The 19,368-nt window shown below is 46.7% G+C and overlaps 1 protein-coding gene across 2 annotated transcripts in view; it reads left to right on the top strand.

Annotated features, from left to right (window-relative positions):
- Wipi2 (WD repeat domain, phosphoinositide interacting 2) overlaps positions 1-19,368 on the top strand; it is a 40,140-nt gene that overhangs the window by 9,458 nt on the left and 11,314 nt on the right. For both annotated transcript variants that reach the window (XM_006504752.4, NM_178398.4), the window contains 2 exons: positions 16,858-17,027; positions 19,202-19,298. In XM_006504752.4, coding sequence (XP_006504815.1) covers positions 19,253-19,298 — 46 coding nt within the window. In that variant the 5' untranslated portion in view covers positions 16,858-17,027; positions 19,202-19,252. The remainder of the gene's footprint in view (positions 1-16,857; positions 17,028-19,201; positions 19,299-19,368) is intronic.

Consider the following 19,368-nt stretch of genomic DNA (forward strand, 5'->3'; position numbering starts at 1 on the left):
TGCTGTGGGGGTGTAGAGGCCAGAGGCGACAAGCAGTCTTTCTCAAATACTCTGCACACTTTTGCTTTGTTTTTGTTGTTGTTATTTCCAGGCAGGGTTTCTCACTGAACCTAGAGTTTGCTCACAGAGCTAGACTGGATGGTCGTGAGCTCCAAGGTTCTGCCTGTCTGCCTCCCCACGCTGGAGTTAGACACGAGCTAAGGCACCCAGCTTTTTACATGGGTCTGGGGAGCTGACAGAGCCTCTTGCTTGCCTGGCAACTACTTTACCTACTGAGAGGTCCCTAATCCCTAGACATTATTAAATGACAGTTTTTCTTACTACATTTTATTTATTTGGTGTGTAACCTCAAATATGCACATGCGTCTCCACACAAGCATGAAGGTTAGAGGACAAGTTAAAGGAGTCTGTTTTTTCTTCCCTCTGTTTGGGTCCCAGGTCAAACTTGGCTCTGGTAGCAGGCACTTTTCACCCAGTGAGCCATCTTGCCTGCTTTAATACTTTTAAAGTATTAAAAAGATGGAGAGGAGCCGGGCGTGGCGGCGCATGCTTTTAATCCCAGCACTCGGGAGGCAGAGGCAGGTGGATTTCTGAGTTCGAAGGCCAGCCTGGTCTACAAAGTGAGTTCCAGGACAGCCAGGGCTATAGAGAAACCCTGTCTCGAAAAACAAAACAAAACAAAAAAAAGATGGAGAGGGCCAGGCAATGGTGGCACACACCTTTAATCCCAGCACTTGGCAGACCGAGGCAGGTAGATTTCTGAGTTTGAGGCCAGCCTGATCTACAGAGTGAGTTCCAGGACAGCCAGGGCTACACAGAGAAACCCTGTCTTGAAAAACAAACAAACAACAACAAAAAAAGGTTGGAAAGGCCCTTACTGAACATATGGCTGAATGAATAAAAATACTGCTCTTTGCATAGGGCTGTGGGACAAAAACTGGGTCCCGCATCCACTCAAGGCTAGGGCTGCTGAGCAAGGCTGGACATGGAGAGTTTGATTGCATGGACCCCAGGCGGGCATTGGACTGTGAGGAGCTGTGGGATCCCGCTCTGGGGGTGAGGAAGGCACATAGTCTGTGGTCCCCGTGGACCTGCCAGAGTCGGGCACCCTCGAAGAGCTGGTTCTGGGGTTCCTGGGCTACATAGAGGCCAGGGACAACAGGTTCTCACTCTCTGACATTCCAGACTCCACTGTATGTTGTGGAAGAGCTGAGAATGGGTGGGGACCCTTGGGCGTACTCTGGTCCTGGGGCAAAGGGAAAAGGGTAGGAGGAGAGAGCTCTGTCAGGTTACCATGGGGAGGAGACAGTCTGGCTAGCTCAGCAGGCTGCTTGCTTTGGCTGGCGGCTGTGGTTGGAGTACAGGGAGGCCTCTGGCGGGAGGTTAGGGGAAGACCTTTGCTCCAGCATGGTGGGTCCTGATGAGAAGAGGCAGTCCATGGTTTTAAGACCTTTATTGTAAAAAGGCTGGGGGTTGGGGGGGAAGGAGGGAAAGAAAGAAGAGAAGCAGAGAGGCTGGCCATGGCCACATGGAGAGAGGGTAGAAGGAAAGGTGGAGAGGGAGAACAAGGGAGCAAGAATAAGAGAATAAGAGGTAAGAGAGCGAGGAGGGGGCAAGAAGCTCCTTTTATAGGCTGGGGCTACCTGGCTGTTTACCATGACCCAGATAAAACTCTTCTCACCTAGAGCAGTGGTTCTCACCCTTCCTAATGCTGTAGCCCTTTAGTACAGTTCCTCATGTTTGGTGACCCCCAACCATAACAATTAATTTGTTGCTACTTTGTAACCATAATTTTGCTACTGTTATGAAGGATAATGTAAAATATCTGTGTTTCTTATGATCTTAGATTACCCTGTGAAAGGTTTTTATGATACCCCTCCCCAAAGGGGGACGAGACCCACAGGTTAAGAGCAGCCAGTATAGAAGGATCTTTAGGTTAAAGTTAGGCACAGTGATCCATCTGTAATCCCTGTACTTGGGAGGACTGTGTTCTCTGTAAGCCTGGATACAGAGTGAGACCCTGTCTGAAAAACAATCAAAATTATATTAACCAATACATAAATTAAAATCCCTTCAGGTTGACAACCTCCCTCCCTCCCTCCCTCCCTCCGTTCTCCCACCCATCTTTAATCTGCCTCAGCTTCCTGAGTGCTGGGCACACCAAGTTTAAAAGTTGTGTTACTCAGATTGTAGCTCTGGTTACTGCTGAGTTTCCTCATTTAGGTCAGTTAAGAGGCTCAAAGCATGGCTGAGCTCAGTCAGGCTCCAGCACTTGATGCCGTAGGCAGGAGGGTGGGAGCAGTGATCACTGCTGGAGACAGGAAGGTTAGGTGTGGGCACAGGTTGTCTTTTCTGGTTGTTTTGCCTGCAAACCTATATGGACAGGATCCCCTGGAACTGAAGTTATGGCTGGTTCTGAGCTGTCCTGTGAGTGCTGGGGATGGAACCCAGGTGCTCTGAAGTGTGTGAGCTCTGGGGCTGCAGACTTGAGCCCTCTCCCCTGGGAGACATGCTTTACTAGCTGAGCCGTCCCTTAGTGTGTGATTGGCTTTTCCGTCAGCACAGCTCCCTGAGAAGTGACCCAAGTGTGACGATACTTTGCTCCTTTTGTTGATGAGCAGTAGTTCGCAGCTTAACTGTTTACCCATGGGAAGATGAGCAGAGAGTCTAGCTCTGGACTGTTGTTTAAAAGTAAAGCCACAGTGAATACCCATGAGTGGGTTTTTTTGTATGAATGTGAATTTTCATTTCTTGAAGGTGAGTGCCCAAGAGTACAGTTGTGTGGTAACTGCATGTATAGGGTTTTTGTTTTTTTGCTTTTTAATTTTTGGAAGCAGGTGGGGCAGAATGATCAGGGGGGAAGTCCCAGCTAGGTTACTTCTGCAGCAACAAAACAGACAAGAGACAGGCTGTCTGTGGACACACTTCCTGGGTGGCTGGGCCTCATTTACCAGTGATAAAGGCAGTGCGAATGTTGATGGTGCTATGCACCTTTCCTCAGGTATGTGCGATCCTGTCTCATACTTAATTTGGGTTTCCTTGGTAGTGTTGAGACAAGAGTCTACGTAACTCTGGCTAGAACTCTTTGTGTAGACTGAGCTGGTCTCAAACTCAGAAATCTGCCTGTTAGTGCCCAGATAGTTAGTGCCCTGTTAGTGTCCACTAAATCTGGCTTTGCTTGTGATTTCTGAGATATGCTAGCCTCAATTCTCATTCCTATTTTCCAAGGGCTGAGGTTTCAGTTTAGTGTCAAGCACTTTTTGGTGTCTAGCCCCCAACCCTCTGGTTTTTGCCCACTCTTCTTTGTGTTAAGATTAGTCTCAGCCTAGGGTGTCCTTGAACTTTGTAGTCAAGGATGGCCCTAACGTGAGTAAATTGAAGTGGTGTTAAGTCTTGCAGACTATTCTGATAGTTGAAGAAGAGTGGCAGGTGCCTCCTGACAGCTGCCCAGAAGTAACCCAGGCATGCAGATGGGGACTCTGGGGAACAGACAGATAACTAGTACCCAATGAGGAGGATACTGAGGCTATCATCTTAGAATTCCAGGGTCCTGGAAACCAGGAGGGTATTGCAAGAAATATTAGAAAAGAACCCAGCACGTTCCCACCCTAGTGCCAGCAACTCTCAGCCTCTGCCGCCTGGCCAGTCACTCACTGGCAGGCAATGGCCAATCTGTTTTTATCTTGTGGAGACTCTGACCCAGAACTCCACAATCTCTCTACCCAGCTCTCTAGGTTCCCATGCCAACCCCATGCTTCAAATCCCCCATGGCCTTTGTGGTGCACATCTGGCACAACCCATGCTTTCTTTACTGAACCCAGACAAGCCACTGCATGAAGGAAAGTGCAACACAAACTTAGTTGAGAAACAGTGGTAACTCAGTCTCTGGGCACAACTAAATTTTGTAAGCCTTATTTAAATCTGATTCCTCTGGTGACAAATCCTTGTGGATTCACTATGATACTGGGAAACTCTAGCAGCTACATCTTACCGCTCTGCTGTCCTTTTCCAAAAAGGCCTAACTCCTTCTCTTCCTCCGCCTCCTCACCCAGGAGTTGGCTCCTTTGTTAGGGGATTGGTTCACAAGAACAGCACCAGGCCGTCCACAACACTTGCCCCTTTCTCTTCTAATAAAAACAAAACCTGTCTCTCAATCTGGAGCACAACTATTACCATTTTGTAGTTTATAAGGTATAAGATAGACCTAACACCCAGTCCACCAGTTTTGTCAATAAGATAGAACATTGTCATCTATCCTAAATTAGAAGACTTATTCTACATCTGACTTATGTCTTGGCTTTAGAGTGTAAGCCATCTGAAAAATATCCTATCAAATCTATATCATATTTCTCAGTGCTAAACAGCTTTGGTTGGCTATGAGACTACCAGTCTTTAACCCCGTCAGAAATCCAAGAACTTGAAATATTACTTGAAAATATGAGAAGCACAAAATATAGCTTCCAAAACTTACCCAATTTATAGAGAGCACTGATCACCTGGACAGTCCCTTATACTCCCTCAGTCTTCATTCAGCCTTCTGGCCCACGATCATCTGACAGACTTAGACATACAGGAATATTAAGGCCTAGCCTACTCTGTCTCGGCAGAACTAAGCTGTCCTAACCAGTAAATTGGGTCCTTTCAAGAACAGTACAGGTCTGCAGGAGAGATAGGCAGTTTTCTGCCAAGTGGTGACCTAGCCACAAATGTACAGCCTTACCTGGAGGTAATATACTCAGTTGCTTCTCTGAATCCATGGATGGGAAGCTGTTAGGAACATATTTGTCTCAATAGCAAGTGAATAAATAACATTAACTGTCACATTCTGTGGATTTCTGATGTTTTTGAAAACCAGCTATATAAAGTAATCTGGACTATTCTACATTAACTACAATCAGCTATTTCTATTTCTGAAAAACCCTAACAATAAACTCAGAGCCATGAATTTGCTATTTGGCGCTTAACTCAGAGGCTTAATCATCTCAGATCAGTTTATAATGACAGTTACAGAAAGACTGGGTCTAATACCTGTACTTTTTAATTTTTCGTATCAGTAGAAGAAATTTATACCAATGAAAACCTTGATTTTGTATCAAAATAAATTCTGTACCAAAATAAAGAACTATGACTTCAACTTAGTAACAATTAAAAAGATTTCTACAAAATGAGATTATGGCTATGCAGTCAATTCTAACTATTCCTCCCTGTTCCAATTATGACCATTTCTACATTCCCTAGAAAGACAACCTATAATAACCCCCTCCAGCCCCAAAGCCCAGGGAACTGGGGCGACGACTCTTCATAACTTCTTCAAGCTGAATATGGGCATTGAGATATTTTTAGGGGTGGGGAGGGTAGGGAAAATAGAGTTGGTTGGCCTTAAAAAGACCACACTAACGATTGATTTAGTCTCTGATGTCAGTGTCTTGACTGGATCCAACTGAAAGTCCAAGACATCTTGAGTTCAAGTAGAGACTCATCAAGACTGTATATTCTGTAGTACACAAATCTCAAAACAATATTTTAGTATCATCAAGATAACCTTTTTGTTTGATTCTCTGGAATCTTATTCTTCAGGGGGTCTCCCTCTATCAAATCTGATCCATACAACTCTGGAAGGTGTAAACACCTTAATCACCTTTCCAAAAACACCAAGACAAAACCTTTTCCCCAAATCAGCATGTCCTTGAGCCAGTGATCAGCAAACCCTTTAAACCTCTCTCCCAGAGAAATAACATAACCACAGAACTCAATCACACCCATTTTGAAAATCAAAACAATCTAAAACAAATGAAGTAAACTAAGATACTGTATGTGCCTATACTAGGCCTTTCCTATCCTGCCAAGCGGGAAAAGACCACTCAAGATTCCCATGGAGCCCATTTTAGCAGAATATGAGCTTCCTGTGGCTAGTTAATCTATATCATCTTTCCGTTTAGCTCTCTGCCCAGAGCCACAGACATATTATATTAATACCTGTATGATCTCTGTCTGTTGAACTCTACCTGGAGCCACAGACATAGATAATATTACCTGTTCAAAGCAGGCAATGATTATCCCTGCACTTTCCACTCTGGAGTCACTGACTAATATTCCCTATCCTAGTTCAAATTAAAACGATCCAAAACAAAGTAAACTAAAATACTGTATGTGCCTATTCTTAGGCCTCTTGTATTTTGTCGTGCGGGATAATAACCCAGAATTCCCATGGAACCCATGTAAGAATTTGAGTATCCTGTGAGACATATTAGAGCAATATACCTTTATACCATCTTAACACAATTGATTCACACTTCTCTCTCTCTGTACCTGCTTATAGGTAGCTAGTCAAAGCAGGATTTAAACCTAGAATCCTGTGGAGCCCACTTTAGACAGAATGTGAGTATCCTGTTAAGACATGTTAGAGCAGTATATCCTTATACCATCTTTCTGTTAGGCTCTCCGCCTAGAGCAGCCATCTTGCTATACCATCTGTCTGTTCAGATCTCTGCCTGGAGCCACAGACATTTATTTTTTTTTTTTATTTTTTTTTTTTTAAAGATTTATTTATTTATTTATTATATATAAGTACACTGTAGCTGTCTTCAGACGCACCAGAAGAGGGCATCAGATCTCTGTTACAGGTGGTTGTGAGCCACCATGTGGTTGCTGGGATTTGAACTTCGGACCTTTGGAAGAGTAGTCGGGTGCTCTTACCCCCTGAGCCATCTCACCAGCCCGACATTTATTTTATTAATACCTGTTCACTGCCCTCTCTACTTGAAGTCAGTGACCAATTTTCCCTATCCTAGTTCCAAACTGCAGGCGAAATTCCCCATGTGATTCAGACAAAATCTGCATATCTATCCTAAAAGCAAATAATCCCAATGAATAAAACTCAATGAATAATAACTCTCAAACTAATAATCTTAAATTTTTAGTGGATTCTTGCCCAACACGTTGGTTCACCGCCTGTTGCGGAAAGTAGTAAAAATAGATTGAACCTTATATTTATATTTGAGAGACAGGTTTTGTTTTTTATTAGAACAGAAAGGGGCAAGTGTTGTGGGTGGGCCTGGTGCTGTTCTTGTGAACCAATCCCCTAGTGAATAAAGGAGCCAATCACTGGGTGAGGAGGCGGGACTTCTGGGTTGGAGAGAGTAAGAATGAACAACAGAGGGCTAAGATGCAGCTGCTAGAGTTTCCCGGGCTTACACGATTAGGTTTTAGTTATTGTGCTCAGAGATTGAGTTACCACTGTTTCTCATCTAAGTTTGTGTTGTGTGTTCCTTCATGGGGCAGCTTGTCTGGGTTCAAGAGCAAAAGGTATGGCGACAAAGCGTGGGTTTTCTAGATGTGAACATTAGGTCACCACACCTTTAATCCCAGATGACCTTGAACCTGGAGATCTCCCTGTCTTAATCTTCATAAGAATTCATAGCCACTATGCCTCAAGATCTCCATACCAAGATCCAAGCCAGAAACTTGTATCTCCCAGCCTCCAGATTAGGATCACTGGTGAGCCTTCCAATTCTGGATTGTAGTTCATTCCAGATATAGTCAAGTTGACAACCAGGAATAGCCACTACAATCCACCCCTTGTCAACTTGACATAAATAATATGTCCACATGAAACAACAAAGTTGTGAATATGCCTAACATGATATAACTATTCCTCGTACAATTGCAAACACATTTGTAAATTTACAATGGGGCAATGTCCCTTGAGAACATACTTTCAGTGTCTCAACTTAAATACCAATTGATGTTAAAGAAATTGGAAGAAAGACAAATGTATTCGTTAGCAAAATAAGACAGAAGCATTCATATTACTTTATAATCCTCATTTCTACAACTGGTTACATGGCCTTAATTGGTATTTATAACTACCTTCCTCTACTACCCATTCTGTATCTCTTTCACCCTCAGCCAGCACCTCAGCAGGTCTTGGCTCTTTTCCTGGAGGAGTGACCCATACCTTCATTCCTGATGGGTCTGCATCCTTTGTCATCCTTCTTGGATTAGGATGTTGTAGGTTTTTGTTTGTTTGTTTGTTTGTTTTGGGAGCTCCAGGCCAGAGAGTCTCCAGGAGATAAAACAGGTCAGCCATTGCCCGCTAGTGCCTGACTGGCCAGGCCTCCAGAGCAGAGGCACAAGCTTAGAAACATGCCCCCTCTAACTTTTTTAATATTTGCCATAACAGGAGGGTAGAAGGCCCCTTCCTGATGGAGGTCAAGTGCTACAGGTGCTCTTGACTGGACGGTAAACCTTGGTTGTTACTGCCTCAGAGATGATTACCCACTGGGACAGAGATGTGCACCCTGGTCTTGACCCCTGCGTCCTGCTTCCTCCTAGACATTAGTCTTTTATATTCTCATAGTCACTATATTCCTGGCCCCTCAGTATCCTCTAGCCTCAATGAGATGGGACTGGACAGACATAACCCAGTGATGTCAGGTAAGGGCCAGCATTCCTGACATCTGAAATAGAACTCCTCCTACAGAAGGGTGGCTCAACTCAGGAAAAGGCTCCCTTGGCTTTTACCACCAGTGGCTAAAGTGTGATCACGTGTCTAGTGAGTGGAGCACCTCACCTGTGCTGTTCGGGTCTGATGTCACTGTCAATAGCTGTGTGGGAATCGTGGTTCTCCCTATGTTGGAAAACTTGCTGTGTAGAGTGCAAAGGAATGCCAGAACCTGGTCCTCATTTGCCTCTGACTGAACTTTCTCACTGGTGCTGGTGGGAACAGAGTATGATGTCTTGATAGCATCTTGTAAGTGTGGGAAAGTAGCCTGCCAACTTGTGTGTCCCCTTGGTGAACTTTGAGTCTCCTCTCCTCTCCTCTCCTCTCCTCTCCTCTCCTCTCCTCTCCTCTCCTCTCCTCTCCTTCCTTTCTTTTTGATTTTTTTTTGTAACAGGGTTTCTCGTGTAGCTCTGGCTATTCTGCAACTCACCCTGTAGACCAGGCTGGCCTAAAACTCAGAGATCTGTCTGCCTCTGCCTCCCGAGTGCTGGGATTAAAGACGTGTACTAATATGCCTGCCACTTTAAATTTGTATTGACTTATATTTAGAGACAGGGTCTTGCAGTGTAATCCTAACTGCCCTGGAACTAGTAAGGATCTGCCTGCTTCTGCTTCCCTAGTGCTGGGATTAAGGCATGTACCTCCCAGTGTGAATTTGGATTCTTAAAGATAGAGGCTGAAGCAGACAAAGAACATTACAGTTAATACTTATAAATTTGTGGGTTTTGATTTGTGCGTGCATATACATGTTCGAGCATGGGTGGGAGGTCTTGGAACCTGTTCCGTCCTTCCGCCTTTTTGTGGTTTGTGGAGCTTGAACTACAGTCTCTGACTGGTAGAGCCGTTCCCTGCTGAGCTCTCTAGGCGGCTCCAAGTTAATCCCCCACCCAGAAGCTATGGGTAAATCTGCCCTACATTGCCAACCATCTCTCCTCACACAGGGCCGGTGTCCTGGGAAACCAGTTCTTCACTGAGTGAATGTCAGGGTTGTTTATCACTCTTCTGCAAGAAGAGTGCAGAATCTTACTGTATGACTCCTAGCAGACCATCATGAAATCAAGCCTTTGCTATCAGCCCTTGTTGTTTATCAGAAGAATGAGCCAGGGCAGGTCCCGGGGAGCAGGAGCAACCACTAATAGTTCTTTAAAGCAAACAACAAATAAAAGCTTTGCCCAGCAGCAGTTAGGTCTTTCCTAACAGTGCTGCTGCCACTCAGACTTGTTTCCTTCATGGCAAGACAGGGCTTACTGCATAGCCCAGGCTGATAGCCCAGGCTGATAGCCCAGGCTGATAGCCCAGGCTGATAGCCCAGGCTGGCCTGCAGTTCATGAGCTGCCAGTTTTAGATTCCTGAATGCTAGGATTACTAGTGTATGCTAACATATCCTCCATTTCAAACTCGGTCTTTCTCAGTGCCCCCACACTTGGACACAGTGTCCTAATGTAGCCCAGGTGGCCTCAAGCTCAGTGTTGTCGGGTGGCCTTGAACTTCTGATCCTCCTGTCTCTGACTCCCAAGTGGAGAGATTAAAGGCATGCCCTACCACTCATGTTTTGATGCAAATGTGGAGATAGAACCCAGGGTTTTCTGCATGCTAGGCAAGTGTTCTAACCACTGAGCTACTTTCCCAGTGGATTTCACACTCAAGCAGTAAAAACGTGGGTCTGCTGCCTGTTGTTTCTGTCCCGCATGTTCTCATGTGTTTCAACATGCCGCAGTGTTGGAAAGTTCACAGTGACATTCTTGGGGCTTTCTTCTTTTAAATGTCACTGCAACAGCGGTGTCCACTATTGTGTAAAATACATAAAAAGACCTTTGTAAAATGTCAGAGTTTAGAAGTGAACTTCTCCAGGTGCCATGTAGGGTCAGAAGCATGTGAGTGGGGACCATGCTCCTCACAAAACTTGTACTTCTTTCTGAAAGTTCACACAGTGAGCCCACCTATAGCTCAGTGGTAGGTATCCTTGGTTGTGGGAACCTTACCCTAGAGCCAGAGCACCTCATAGGCATCCAAGTTCTCAGGTCTGAGAAATGACCACCCGTGCACCTGTCAGAATATGAATTTTGTAAGATTTTACAGTAACCGAGTCCCTTGTCTGCCTTAGTGTGCTGTAGGGGAGCAGCTCTTGACTGCATCACTGAGAGAGCGTAGGATGGCCAGGCCTGTGAGAATTGTGTTCCATCAGTTATTTAGTGCCTGTGTTCTTCCTGTTTGAGCAGCATCATCTGCTGTGCCAAAGAAGCAAAACAGCATTGACTTAGCTGCAGTCACTCCTTCCCTAAGTTAGACTTTAGACAGCCAACCTCGAGGAAGTGGACAGCATTGTGCCTGAGGCCACCTGGAAACTAGGCCATTGCCACTTGAGGTCACTGAAGTTTGTGTCCAAAGTGTTCTCTGCATCACCTGGGTGCACTCTGCCACTGGTGTGCCACCTTCCAAGGGCTCAACCCTGTTAGCTGCCTCCTTCCTTCACTGGCTTTTAGCATTGCTTCTCAGGGTGGCTGAGCTGCCCTTGATGGAGTGAAGAGGGGCTGTGCTGAGGGTGTGAGGCTCATGCATGCTGCTGGTATGCTAGTTCTGCCAAGTGCAAAGCGTAATACAACAGCCATGGGCTGGAAAGGAGGCTCAGTGGGTAGCTCCCCAGGACCCATGGAAAGATAGCTATGGTGCAGTGTCTAACCCTAGTGCCAGGGGGAAGAGGACAGGGAGGTAGATCCTGGGACAGATCTGGCCAGCCAGTTTGCCACTGTGTAAGCACCAGGTTCAGTGGAGACCAACAGAGAAAGGCACTTATCAATTATTATCAATAACCTTTTGTTCAGCCTGTCCAGCTCACAGGCATCCACACAAAGTCAGCTCTTCTGGTCAGACCAGGGAAGGAAGTTCCCCTGCCATTTGCAGAGGGCTTAATTCTTTTCTTAGCTCCTGGCCCCTATGGAAATCAGATAAAAGTTACCGATCAAAAATTGCACCAGAAAATTCAGCAGCTGTCGGATGTCTGCAGTGGATTAAGAGACACCCCTCCCCCACCAATGCCCATTGCCTGGGGTTGAAGGACTGGAGTTCCCAGAGGGTCTGCATATACTTAGCTTCTGCCTTGTCCCAGTGGCCCATTTTTCCCTAGTGACATGACTTGTACTGAGAGTCCCCTACAGCTTGCGTCAGTAACTTCTTGCATCAGGTCTTAATATATCAGCCAAAGTTCATATGTCTGCATTAGGCTACCTGAAATGGGCTTTAGTGTGATTTACAGAAATAAAAGCCAGCCTCTTTGGGGTATAGTTTATATACCTTTATAGCCTATAAATCTGCTTAAATTATCCAGTTGAGTGTGGTACATTTGCTGAATTGAGCAACCTACCGTCACGGAATTTTCAAATGTTTTTATCATCTCTTAAAGCCAGAGTCCATTAGCAGTCACTCCCCATCCCCTCCCACCACCCAGCCCAGCTCAGCCACTCATCTTCTTTCTGCATCTATAGATTTGCTGTCTGGGCTTTGCAGATAAATGCAGCTGAGTGTGACTAGCTTTGTTCATTAGAATGTTTCTACAGCTTGTCCCTGCACTCCCATGCACCAGCCTTCCTTTGTATTATTGCTGAGTATTGCCATACTGTCTAGCTGTGCTGTTTGGTTCATCCACTGATTTGTGCGCACATGGGCTGTTCGTATTTCGTGCTTGTGAATAGTGCTGTTCTACACATTGATGTGCAGGCTGAGGAACTTTGCCTTGGCCACTGGTGAATAAAGCTGCCAGGTAACTTCCTGGAGTTGGAAAGGTGGGGTCAACAAATCACACAGATAAGCACTAGCCACGTGTGCTACCACATGTGCTGGCTAGAGGGAGTGAGCATTCTCACACCTGGTAGGTACTGGCCTCAGCACCCAGTGTTTCTGGTTTGTTTGGTTTTGTTTTGTTTTGTTTTGTTTTGTTTAGCAGATTAATAAAAGTAGTAGATAGGCAGAGGCAGGTGGATTTCTGAGTTCAAGGCCAGCCTGGTCTACAGAGTGAGTTCCAGGACAGCCAGGGCTACACAGAGAAACCCTGTCTCGAAAAAGAAAAAGAAAAAAAGAAAAGTAGTAGGTAGCATATAAGACAGTAATTTGGGGAGTGACTCCTATGTCCCAGCCCACTGTGGGGTTATAAAGGCTAGGAGGTTAGCGCCTCAGGGTGTTGGATGGAATATAAAGTCTAGCTAATCCCTCTGCAGGGAAAGCATCCCAGATCTAACAGGCTTGGATCCAGGTGCTTTCTCCCACCCCACCCCCACTCCATCAGGGATGTGCAGAGAGGCAGGGACATCGTTGCTCTGTCTCCAAGGGCAGATTATGATTTCCATCACTAAAGACAGTATGAATTAGAGATTTTTCTTTTTGGCTTGAGACAGGGCCTCTATGTAGCCCTAGTTGTTCTGGAGTTCACTATGTAGACCAGGCTGGCCTAGAACTCACAGAAGTCTGCCAGTCTCTGCCTACCAAGTACTGGAATTAAAGATGTGCACCACCATGCCTGGCCAAGAGAAATTTTTCAACAAGGATGTTTTTCTTCCTATTACTAAGTGACCTTTTTTTCTCCCACCTTGGCTGGCCTGCTTCTGCCTATACTAGGATGAGGGCACACCCCACCCCCTGCACCCCAGTGCCTGTTCCTAGGTTTCTGAGCCTGGTTAGGGAGAGGGGTGTTTGGTTGCTTTTGCTTTTTTAAACACAGTTTCACTGTGTAGTTATGACTGGCTTCAAACTTGTGGCAGTCCTCCTGCCTCAACCTCCACAAAGTACCAACTATAGTTGTGAGCCGCCACTCCCAGCCTGGGTACTGGTTGTTTACATTGTGTTTTGGCCTGTGTAGTATTGGTGTAATTTTCCTCCAGTTGACTGGTTCTGAAGGCCTGGCCATAAAGTCCCAGGCCTCCCTGTGCCTGCTGCTGGCTCTGTGCTTAACCATGTTGCACTTAGGAACCTCCCACCCCTGCCCTGCAATCTCGCATGCTCACTGCAGGAGCTGCCAGCTCCTCCCCAAGATGACCTGACTACCTGCTGGCTTCTGGGCCTGGCTGGGATCTTCCTCCCTCCTGCTCAATATGAAGGGTAGCGTTGCCCACAGTTTAAACTTAGTCTTAGGAGTTACAGAGACAACTTAGGAGCAGAGACTGAAGGAACGACCATCCAGAGACTGTCCCACTTGGGGATCCATCCCATAAACAACCACCAAACCCAGACACTATGGCAGATGCCAACAGGAGCCTGCTGATAGGAGCCTAATATAGCTGTCTCCTGAGAGGCTCTGCCAGTGCCTGGCAAATACAGAAGTGGATGCTCACAGTCATCCATTGGATGGAGCACAGGGTCCCCAATGAAGGAGCTAGAGAAAGGACCCAAGGAGCTGAAGGGTGCAGCCCCATAGGAGGAACATTAATATGAACTAACCAGTACCCCCAGAGCTCCTTGGGACTAAACTACCAATCAAAGAAAACACATGGTGGGACCTGTGGCTCTAGCTGCATATGTCATCAATGGGAGGAGAGGCCCTAGGTCCTGTGAAGGTTCTTTGCCCCAGTATAGGGGAATGCCAGGGCCAGGAATGGGAGTGGGTGGGTTGTGGAGCAGGGGGAAAGGAAAGGGAGGAGGGGATAGGGGATTTTCAGAGGGGAAACTAGGGAAGGGGATAACATTTGAAATGTAAATAAAGAAAATAGTATAAATAAACAAATAAATAAATGGGAAAAATAAATAAACTTAGTCTTGCTGACTTTTATTGCTCCTGACATTAAGTGGCATGGTCCTAGTCCTTTGGTGACCATGTGTCTGCTGAAATGCATTGCGTGAGCACATAGGGGCTTCTGTGACTGAAACAAGATGCCCTTGGAAGCAGTGTGCCTCCCCCACCCCCCAGCTTCCACAGTCTCTGCTTCACCACAAGGAGCATCCTGCAGCTCCTTTGCCACTCCTTCACCTCCCTCCCTCTCACACTTCAGCCCTCTCCTTACTAGGAATGTGTGTGGAAGACAAGGATTTTACCACCACCACCACCTCCATCCTGCCTGTCAGGCCATGGCTGTAAATTTCCCAGGGGCTGGAGTTAAACATAGCATGGGGGCAGCTTCTCAAATTCAGAATCTATGAAGGGTGGCACACAGCTGCCTATAGAAAGGTATTAAGACTATCTCACCTGTGGTTTAAATTAAAGGGTCAGTGAATTTATGTAAAATTACTTACCATCAGTTTTACATTATGGAAATGATGAAGTCACTGATAAAATATTTGCCTTCCAAGTCCAAGGCCCCGAGTTTTGATGCACAGGACATAGGTGAATCCCCAGGCTGGGGAGGTGGAGACTCAAACAGAAAGGACTTGGGATGATCAGAACTTGAAGTTCCCTCTGATTTCCCCTATGGGTCACGAACCCATTCCTGCACCTGAATGCACACACGAATACATACACACAGTCAGTGTTATATAGACTGCACTTTCCTATAGGGTGCCCCATCTTTAGAGTTACTCAAGGAATAATCCAGTCTTGCATCTTTGAGGATATTAAACACAGGTTCTTTATAGGCAACTAGTCCTAGCTGGCTTGAACTTACTATGTAAACCAGTATGCCCTCAAATTTGCAGAGAACTCTTGTTTCTATTGGCACTGTAACTGGCTTTCCTTTTTAAGTGTGTGTGTGTGTGTGTGTGTGTGTGTGTGTGTGTGTGTGTGTGTGTGTGTGCGTGTGTTTCATATACAGACCAGCTTGACAATCTGGTGTCTAAACAGTCCTCCAGATTAGCCAGTGAGCTGCACGGGCCCTCGTGTCTCTGTTTCCTTGCACACCACCCTAACCTGCTTTCTACATGGAGTGCCACCTCTTCTGCCTACCCCTCCCTCTTTTTTAAAAACAGTCTTAGTGACCTTTGCTAACCTAACTCTGTGTAAACCTAGGCTAGCCTCAAAGTCACAAGAGATCTCCCTGCCTCTGTCTCCTGAATGTTAGGATTAAAGGCAAAAGTCACCATATCTGCAGCTGTGAACTGATCCTCTCTCTGTATCAGCATCTCTGCTGATACTCCTCCTGCCTGGCAGGTTTCTCATCATGACAGATGTCCTTGTGCTTTCTTGAGGGAAATCTGCAGATAGTTGACATTCTGGGTCTCTAGTCTCTCTGTTCACCTGGGTAGCTATGTCTCAAGTGCTTGTCTCTGACTTCTCCAAGAGCTAGCAGTGCTAACCGTGCTTTTGTTACTAGGCACTCTGAGCAGGGGTTGGCACCCATGTCAGGATGCTCATGGGCAAAGCTGCTGCAGCCTGGGACCAATGTCCTGGCTCCCACCCCTCTGACCTGTTCCCCAGTGGTGGCAGCACTTGTGTTTTGATCCTTGAAATGAAGGCTTGCTTGCTGCTCTGGAAAGGAAGCAAATGTGACTTGTGACATGGCTAAAAGTGCCCATGAATAAACTATAAAACGCTTAGGATCAGGCCTTGATTTTACTGCCTCTTCTAATGTGTTTAAGCACATTCCCATGCTTAAACAAAAACAAGCGTGTCTGCTTCTAGCATATGTCCAGTGTATCAGTCTACATTTGTGTCTAGTGTTAATGTACGTTAACATGGCCTTTCAGGCCAGGCAGACCTGATGAAGCCATGTACTTGCCAGAAACACAAATACTCTTTGAGTTCCACAGGGCTGCGTCCTGATGCACCTATCCTCAGCTACAAAGAGTCTGAGCTGTTTCTCAAGCCAGCTTGCTGAAATGCTGCAGCAGCATGGGGCTGACATTGAGCTCGGGTTCACCGCCCAGTGCCACAGCGTTATGGATCGGGCCTCAGTGTGCATCCCTTGCAGCATCGAGTTCTGTGACCTTACTTGAATAAGTATGGGCCAGGGAGATGGCCACTTGCTGCCAAGCCTGACAACCTGAGTTAGGATCCCAGGACCCTCACGATAGACTTGTGCTCTGGTCATGGCACACACCCACACCCCACAATACACATTAAAAACCAACATCCTCAAGTAAACGTAGTGAGTGTGCCTTCAAGCCCTGCCAGCAGCAGGGCACATTTACATTTCATGATTCTGTGCTTTGGCATCAGAGTTTGCATGTAGGGTGTGATCTGTATTTATACTGACAGAAGCCATGGCTCCAGATAGACTTTCCATCCCCTCTGCTGACCTTCGACTCCAGAGAGTTGTCAGCCCATGTATCCCTTACAATGTTCTGTGTTGTGTGTGTGTGTGTGTGTGTGTGTGTGTGTGTGTGTGAGAGAGAGAGAGAGAGAGAGAGAGAGAGAGAGAGAGAGAGAAGTGCATGCACTTGTGCCCTAACCTGGAAATGTATGTATCCACACATGTGTTTTTCTTCTTTGGTTCCAGCTGACACTGAAGATGTCTGCATTGTGGAGAGATTGTTCTCAAGCAGCTTGGTGGCCATTGTCAGCCTCAAAGCTCCCAGGAAGCTGAAGGTTTGCCATTTTAAGAAGGGAACTGAGATATGCAACTACAGCTACTCCAACACTATCCTGGCTGTGAAGCTGAACAGGCAGGTGAGTGGCACCAAGCCGCTCAGGTGATGAGCACTTGCCTTGCTCCCCGTGCCCTGAAGCTTTGGGTACCATCCCAAGCACCGCATAAAACCAGCTGGAGTGGCACACAGCTGGAGTCTGAGCATAGGGAGAGGTATAAGCAGGAGGATGAGAAGGATGGCAGCCTGTCTGAGGAGGTGTCTCTGTGCTAAGTGCTCTTGCTGTATAAATATAGGGACTTGAGTCTGAATCGCCAGCAGCTGCACACAAAGCCATGTGTATCTAACCTTAGCATTGCAGTGGGCAGAGCAGAGGCAGGAGGATTGCTGTGCTTTACTGACCTGCCTTAGCTTCAGGTTCTCAGTAAGAGACCTGTCTCAAGGGGATAAGGCAGAGGATAACTGAGCAGTAGTACAGCTGACATGCCTGGCTTCTAACCACCATTTTTACAGACATGTGGATGCACACACATACGCGAAACCACACAAGGAAACCCAAGTGTACTGCCTGTTGTCCGGTGTTCCTCCCTTGTCTCACACTGGGCCTTTTGGCTCAAAACCATTCATTACCTACCTCCCCAGCCTTGCACCATCATCTCTACTCACCGTGCCTATCCGTTTTGGATTCATAAGATGGGGTCTTTATTTAGCCCTGGCTGTCCTGGAGCTTGCTATGTAGACCAGGCTGGTCTTTGGGTCCCGGTGATGCATCTGGCTCTGCCTGTGCAGTGCTGGATTAAGGTGTGCGCTGCCACAGCCTGACTCCTCCATACACATGCTTAGCCAGACCCTCAGCTCCATTCTCAGCAGCTTTACTCAGGCAGTCCCACACAGGACACTGGCTTGTCCCTTCCACCATGCTCCTTGGGGCATGAGTCTTACTCTCAGGTCACTGTCTGAAAGTCTGTCCCCTCATCTCCTTTGAGTTGTTACCACAACATGTATTTTCCACCAAACCAATAAGACAAACCCACGTGGCCCGACTTTGTATGGAGCCTCTGAGGATGTTTCCTGACAGTCCTGTCCTCAGCTTGCACACAGTTAGCCACGCAGACAAGCCTCCAGCATTGCCTCTGTGGCAGCAAACACGTTCTGCAGGGAAAGGTGCCTCAGCTGTACAGCTTCCCTTCCTGAGAGAGCTGGATTCCAAGGGGCGGCTTTTCTTTTTTAAAGCAGTTAGCCAGACCTGTGTCTCCTGACTGCCTGATTAAACTAGGAGTGAGCCCAATTATCCAGTTCAGCTGGAAAGTTGTGGGACAGAATAGCTTGAGCATTTTTCAAGTTGAAGACATAACAGATCCTCGTTCCTGTGCATGCTGATGTGGAATGTGTGCCAAGCCCCTCACGGTATCAGTCCTGACTTGTCATCTAGGAGTCCTGGTGTCCTGTGTTTAAAATGAATACAAACAGGATAGGGGACCTGGAGAGATGGCTTAAAGAAAAGAGCTCTTGTTGTTCTTGCCCAGCCCCCACACCACGTGGCTCACAGCCTCCTGTAACTCCAGCTGCAGGGAACCCAATGCCCTCTTAGGAGCTCCTAGGAACAAGGCACACACATGTACATGCATGCATGCAAATGCACACTCACACATTTAAAACACAGTGAGTAGAACTTTACAGCAAAGTAAACCCCCGTGTGTATGGTGACATGGCCTGTGTGCTTCTCCTTGTATTTTACTGGTACCCCAGTTACCATGGGTTTGGGGGCTATGCTTTTGTGGTACTCAGGGCAAACCTCATAAATGCAAAGTGTGAGCCTTTACTGCTAAGCCCATTTTTACTTTTTATTTTGTGTTGGGGCCTCAAACATGCCATCTTCCTGCCTCAGTCTAGTAGGTGGAGGATGGGCCTGTGCTACCTGTTTGGGCTCACACAGTAGGTGCTATTATCCACTGAGCCATCGCTCCAGCCCTCACCCTAGTTTTATAAAGCAGTTTACCTTGGTAGATCTCTCCCCAGTCATCTACACACATGGTACTGAATTAAGTCGCCCTGTGAGAATTCATAGTGCACTGGGCGTATATTGTTACGGGAGCGAATGCAAATGGCTCTAGAGCCTGACTGGCAGTGGAGCAGCAGCTGCACACATTGCTGTCTGGACAGCACCCTCAAGCTGTCCCGGGGCAGGAGTCAGCTCAGGAGGAACCTGGCCCGTGCTGGCCCAAGTGCTTCTTCACGCTTTGTTGTTGTTTCTAGCGGCTCATTGTGTGTCTGGAAGAGTCGCTCTACATACACAACATCCGGGACATGAAGGTACTTCATACCATCCGAGAGACACCCCCAAACCCTGCAGGTAAGCCATCGATAAGAAGAGTCTGAGCCTGTAAAATGGTTCAGCGTGTTAAGGCGCTTACCACCAAGCC

The sequence above is a fragment of the Mus musculus genome, chromosome 5, assembly GCF_000001635.26.
Source record: "Mus musculus strain C57BL/6J chromosome 5, GRCm38.p6 C57BL/6J".
In the NCBI taxonomy this organism is placed as follows: Eukaryota; Metazoa; Chordata; class Mammalia; order Rodentia; family Muridae; genus Mus; species Mus musculus.